The 6,509-nt window shown below is 38.6% G+C and overlaps 1 protein-coding gene across 1 annotated transcript in view; it reads right to left on the bottom strand.

The window, feature by feature from the left end:
* Nucleotides 1–3,481: 3,481 nt before the first annotated feature.
* The window catches only part of f5 (coagulation factor V), a 118,003-nt gene continuing 114,975 nt past the window's right edge, over nucleotides 3,482–6,509 (bottom strand). The window contains exons 24-25 of the mRNA XM_043700875.1: nucleotides 6,013–6,195; nucleotides 3,482–3,902 (exon numbers count right to left, since the gene is read on the bottom strand). Of these exons, the coding sequence (XP_043556810.1) occupies nucleotides 3,756–3,902; nucleotides 6,013–6,195 (330 nt within the window). The 3' untranslated portion in view covers nucleotides 3,482–3,755. The remainder of the gene's footprint in view (nucleotides 3,903–6,012; nucleotides 6,196–6,509) is intronic.

The following is a 6,509-nucleotide window of genomic DNA, read 5'->3' as shown; positions in this document are numbered from 1 at the left end:
TTTGCGTTGAGAGTGTGTTGCTGGAAAAGCACAACAGGTCAGACAGCATCCAAGGAGCAGGAAAATTGATGTTTCGGACCACAGCCCTTCATCAGGAATGAGGCTGGGAGCGTCAGGAATGGAGAGATAAATGGGAGGGGGTGGGGCTGGGGAGAAGGTAGCTGAGAGTTTATGGAAGTTTCTGAGGTTTGTTTATGGAAAATACTTTCAGCTACCTTCTCCCCAGCCCCAGCCCCACCCCCCCTCCCATTTATCTCTCCACCCCAATGGCTCCCAGCTTCATTCTTGATGAAGGGCTCTGGTCCGAAACATCGATTTTCATGCTTCTCAGATGCTGCCTGACCTGTTGCATTTTTCCAGCAACACACTCTCAACTCCGATCTCCAGCATCTGCAGACCTCACTGTCTCCTAACCTCAGGTTTGCACCTGGCAAGGGCTGCAGAAATGGAGGCTGAATTAATATTTCATGGTGACCTGCAGTCAGAATAAGGGAAGTTAACATAGGAACATAGAAACAGGAACAGGCCATTCAGTCCCTTGTGCTTGTTCCACCATTCAGTGAGACCATGGCTAATTTGTGGCCTAACTCCATGTATCTGCCCTTAGCCCATACCTTTTAAGACCTTTGCTTAACAAAAATGTATCTATCTCAGATTTAACATTAACAACTGATCCAGCATCCACTGCTAATTGTGGAAGTGATTTCCAAATCTCTAATAGCTTTGTTGGTAAAAGCTCTTCCCAAAATCTCTCCTGAATGATCTGGCCGTAATTTTCAGACTATGTCCCGAGATCTGGAATCACCAGAGTGGAAATAATTTACAGGCAAAGGATAAATGAGAATAGTAATCTACCTTCCAATTCTTTGTTTCTTTCTGCAAGGAGAGAGAGGGAGAATGTTATAGATTCATAGGGATATACAGCATGGAAACAGACCCTTCAGTTCCACTCATCCATGCCGACCAGATATCCCAACCCAATCTAGTCCCACCTGCCAGCACCCGACCCACATCTCTCCAAACCCTTCCTATTCATATACCCATCCAGGTGCCTTTTAAATGTTGCAATTATACTAGCCTCCATCACTTCCTCTGGCAGGTCATTCCAAGCAGATATGTACTTTTATCAGGAGGTTTTCAACTCTGTTATTGTTTACATACAAGCTATCCATCTACTCAGGAGCCAATCAGAAAGTTGTTGCCATGTTGACAGTCCTGGTTGAAAATAAATCAACAGGCTGTCTCCGTGCAAAGCCACTCTGAACATACACCCACACTGCTGATGAGTTCAGCAATCCTTCCCCACTAGTTGAGTGAGGAACCTGTGGAAAAACAATTCAAAATGATTTCCAGTGACCTGTTTTAAAACTACAATATTTTCTTCCACAGTTTCCTTGATTTAATGAAATATTCTTTTCTCATTTTGGTTCAGAATCCAAAAGTAAAAAGATGAAATTTTACAATGGTAATATATTTTCAAGATTGAGAGTTGTTTGGAGTGAAACAGGTGATCATGATCCTATGTTTCTACTGCCCTTGTCTTTCTAGATGGTATTGTGAAGCACCTGTCTGATTTTTCATTTTCACAAGTATTTGCTCAGCTTTGGACAAATAGTGGTGTTGCTGATTGAGGAAATCTGTTTCTGTATCAGTCATTATTATGAGATGTTTCATTAATATCTTAATTTGCAGTTTCTTTCTCAACAGTTCCAGAGATATTGCTGAATACAATTTTAAAGAAAGAAACTGGATCCACAAATATAACATCTGTTGCAGACACAACACTAGTGTTTACACAAGTGCTAGATAATCGTTACAATGTATTAGTTATATCAAGGACACAGCATGGTTTCAGGAAAAACGCATAATTAACTTTATTAGTGATTTCCTCTAAACTTAGTGTTTCAAGAAACATCTCTGGATTTTATATAATTAGATTTCTAGAATAACTGTGAAATCATTTTGGGGACAAAAAAAGATTCTATTGCATTCTTTGGAAAATTAGTGGAATAGACCTGGGGTAGATTGACATTGTAAAAGTTGGGAGAGGTTATTAAGAGAGAAATGCCCATGACCACAGGTTTGATTTGAGCAACTCATTACTTGTAATGGGCCTTTTACTTTTGAAGGCGTCATTGTTATCATTACGAGTTACCTTAGATTCTCTAAGGTATAACAATGTTAATCACTCAAATTACATTAAGTTTATGCCTATGCTAAATGCACAATGATATAGCCCAGAGTGTAACATTTGTATTCCTTTCTGTATATAGATAGAGTCTTCTTGAAGGCAAGTACAAGCAGCCCCTGCATTTGAACAGGTTCCATTTTTGAGTCTGTAGGCTAATTCGTACGCAAGTCAGCGCACAATATAAAGTGATTGTTTGTATATCTTCATTTGGTGGATCTTTAAATTTACACCTCGATGAGATTATGTTCTTAAGTATGAGCATTTGTAAGTTGGATGTTCATAAATTGGAGACCTCCTGTACTTTGCAATGAGGGTAGAATGAATTATTAGGCTTCTTTATTTCATAACATTGATGCTCAATTCATGCTCAATTCAATTAATAACATTTGTCTTTTTTGGACCATTGCAATGGGTTACTGTCTGTGTGGAGTTTGCACATTCTCCCCGCGTCTGCATGGGTTTCCTCCAGGTGCTCCGGTTTCCTCCCACAATCCAAAGATGTGCAGGTTAGGTGAATTAGCCATGCTAAATTGCCCATAGTGTTAGGTACATTAGTCAGGGGTAAATGGGTCTGGGTGGTTGCTCTTTGGAGGGTCAGTGTGGACTTGTTGGGCTGAAGGGCCTGTTTCCACACTGTGGGAATCTAATCTAAGAGACACTGGCACAACAGTAAAGTTACCGGGCACTCAGGTTAATACTTTGAGGACATATGGTCAAACCTCAATAGGATAGCTGCTGGAATTCAAATTCAACCAATATAATCTGGAAATAAAATTGAATTGTTCTCAACGATGGTTATGATGAAGCTCTAATTGACTCTTACAATAAACCCACCGAACCCACTATTCCCCTTTGGAGAGGGATATGTCACTTTATCTGGTTTAGCCTCCAAGTGACTCCAGATCCGCAGCAATATTGTTAATTCTTAACTGTCCTCTGAAGTGGTCTAGCACTCAGGTCAGGGGCAATTTGGAATTAGCAACAAATTTTGCCCTGGTCAGTGATGCTCACATTCACTGGAAGGAAAATAAAACAAAACATACTCCCTAATCTTTGCTGAGATAAGTAAAGATAAATTTGCCATAGCCCCTGATGACTATTCTCTCATTAGAGCAAGGAATAGTGGTGGTTTCATGTATCACCATATCCCCATCATTTGATTCTTCACACATGTCTAATTTTTCTGACCCTAACTTCTTCCCCATTTCCTCCTTACTCAGCACTAATAAGCTCCAAACAATAGAAGAAATAATGGATGTTTAAAGAAAATAAATACATTCTAAGATAGTACACATCTCATATAACTTTAATTTTTAAAATAACCTCTGGCAAGACCAATAGACTATGATGTAGATCTAACTAACCAATTTGATAGTTTGGGTTATATTTTGACAATTCATAAAATATCTTAACTAAAATAATGCTAATTAATATTTACTTTTTTTACATCCGCGTTTTCTCATTATTAGAGAATGTTGCCTGCCTCATAAGAGGCATAACTTTAGTACAAAAAGTCTCTTTACAACAGGTTCTTCTTTCTCCTGTGAATGCCCTGAAGATATCTTCATTCCAAATCACATCCGAAGAATTCAACTCTAAGTGCAATGCTGTTGTACCAAGTTTTTGGAATAATCCGGATATATTTGGCAAAAATAGCTGGATTAATGTAGCTTCTTTTGTGCCGATAATTTTCTGTATTTGCTGCGAAAATCTGCAAATTAAAGATAATATCAATTAAAAATTAAGAGGATGGTGAAATAGTCTTAGCCCATAAATAGACAGGTTAACATCTCCACATGTGCCACCCCCCCCACACTTTACATTCCCCTCCTAACCATCACACTCCACCTCCCACAGAAACCACTGAGATTTAGTAGCAATATTCAACCACATTATTTTTCTTTTCCTTGGATAGAACAAAGCCTGTCAAATGAATTAAGATGCTCCTAATTGTCAATATCCAGGACCTCAGCCAACACCACCTCTCCAGCGATTCTCATGGTTTGCAATGTATGAGTACACCAGTTACTGGATACAAAGCAAAATTGAAAATTATACTGATCCCTTTCTGACCCTCCAACATCTCAGAGTCATCACCAGCTCAGATGTCAGTTCTTGAATGAGGTACAAAGATCCAGTTCAGAATTCCAGCTACCAACTAGAAATTTGTGACATATTTCTTTGGTAAAATATTGGTAGTCATTATGAATATAGCTTATTCATTGTAAATCAATATAACTTAAATATAATAGTTTTCATTTGAATGTGCTTTATTGAATTAAATTGTGATGATTGCCATCAAGCTAAATATGTTATTTATTAGAGAGAAAATTATATTAAAGTTTAATATCATTTGTGGCACAAAATGTTTTTGTCCATATGTCAAATAAAAAATGCTTAGTTCCTTGTTTGAAAAGCCATGAGGATTAATGATTCCGCCAACACACAGTAATTGGCAAAATGGATCTGTTTCACTTCATTTAGAGTCAAAGTGTCATAGCGATGTACAGCGTGGAAACAGACTGTTCGGTCCAACTTGTCCATGCCGACCAGATCACCCAATCCAATCTAGTCCTACCAACCAGCACCCGACCAATATTCCTCCAAACCCTTCCCATTCATATTCCCATCCAGATGCCAAAAAATGTTGCAATTGTACCAGCCTCCACCACTTCATCTGGCAGCTCATTCCATACATGTACCACCCTCTGAGTGAAAAAGTTGCCCCTTCGGTCTCTTTTATATCTTTCCCCTCTCACCCTAAACCTATGCCCTCTAGTTCTGAACTCCCCGACCCCAGGGAAAAGACTTTGTCCATTTATCCTATCCATGCCCTCATGATTTATAAACCTCTATAAGGTCACCCCTCAGCCTCCGACGCTCCAGGAAAAATAGCCCCAGCCTATTCAATTTCTCCCTATAGCTCAAATCCTCCAACACTGGCAACATCCATGTAAAGCTTTTCAGAACCCTTTCACAACATCTTTCCAATAGGAAGGAGACCAGAATTGCATGCAATATTCCAACAGTGGCCTAACCAATGTCCTGTACTCAGTACTCTGACCAATAAACCTTATCACCTTTCTTAAACAGTGGCACCACGTTAGCCAACCTCCAGTCTTCCAGCACCTCACCTGTGATTATTGATGATACAAATTTACTGAAGACAATATTTTTTATAACAACACCAAAATGCCTTGATAACTTTAATTAGGGATCAGTATTCCCAGTTTTGAATTTTCAACAATATAAAGCAAGTTAAGTGAGTCCTTTTTTATTTCAACTGATAGATGAGCTATCCCGAGGAAATCAGTATTTTGGGATAACGATGGTAATTCATTGATCAGTTGTATGCAAAATAAATGTAACTATTTTTTCACTCTTTCCCCAGGAGTAACTCAGCAAAATAAGCCAGCTACTTATTGAGTTTTGAATTCATTCACAGGAGGTGGCTGTTGCAGGAAAGGATAGTACTAATTGCCCATTCCTAATTGGTCTAGGAAAGGTCATGGAAAATTGCCTTCTTGAAAGTCCATGTTCTTACAAAACTGAAGGTACTACTTCACACTCTGATATAGTCTGACAAACACAGACTATCAACTCTTAGCTATTTTTCGTTTGAGACCCTGAGCAACCTATTTATCGTAAGTAGCTTTACAGTTGAACCTGGTTATTGTTTTCATCACCAAGCATATTTACCTGTGCTATATGATGTATTCTTGATTACAAAGAAAACACTCCATGTGCATTATTACTATTGGGCTGCAAATCTGAGAAAAATGCATTATTTTCTTACAGCTTTCAACAATGTATGCCCCTACCTTCTCACTCCCATCCAACTGATCTGTATATGGTAGCCATGTTTTTCCATCATTGCTAAAATGCACACTATAGGACTGCACAAACATTGTGGTGGTGAAGGACTTGGCCCCTTGTGTAATGATGCCACTTATCTTCTTTTTCTTCAGGAAGTTAACCTGAAGCCATTGGTCTGCATTTTGTTCCTGTTACAAAAATAAAGTTATTTTTGAGGATTGTTTAGGGACACTGAATAATTCTAGAATTCAAGTAGTTATTTTATAATGTATACTAGCATTTATTGAATTCGATTTTGCTTGATCTGTATCAATTTTCCTTCCCCATCCACTCCTTTGGGATTGGGATATCTAAATGATGAAAGTGTTTGAACAGAATTTTTTCTCTGTCATTTTGTACTTCAGGGAAGACTGACACAGTATCAAGAATAGCTGTAGAATTGGGGTAGACATTTATAATCTGTTTTTCTACTGGGTGCCACTGGGCAAGTTACTGTCAGACC

This window comes from Chiloscyllium plagiosum, chromosome 12 (assembly GCF_004010195.1).
Source record: "Chiloscyllium plagiosum isolate BGI_BamShark_2017 chromosome 12, ASM401019v2, whole genome shotgun sequence".
Classification (NCBI taxonomy): Eukaryota; Metazoa; Chordata; class Chondrichthyes; order Orectolobiformes; family Hemiscylliidae; genus Chiloscyllium; species Chiloscyllium plagiosum.
Note: the sequence above shows the minus strand (reverse complement) of the source record. Positions and strands in the feature narration are given on the sequence as shown.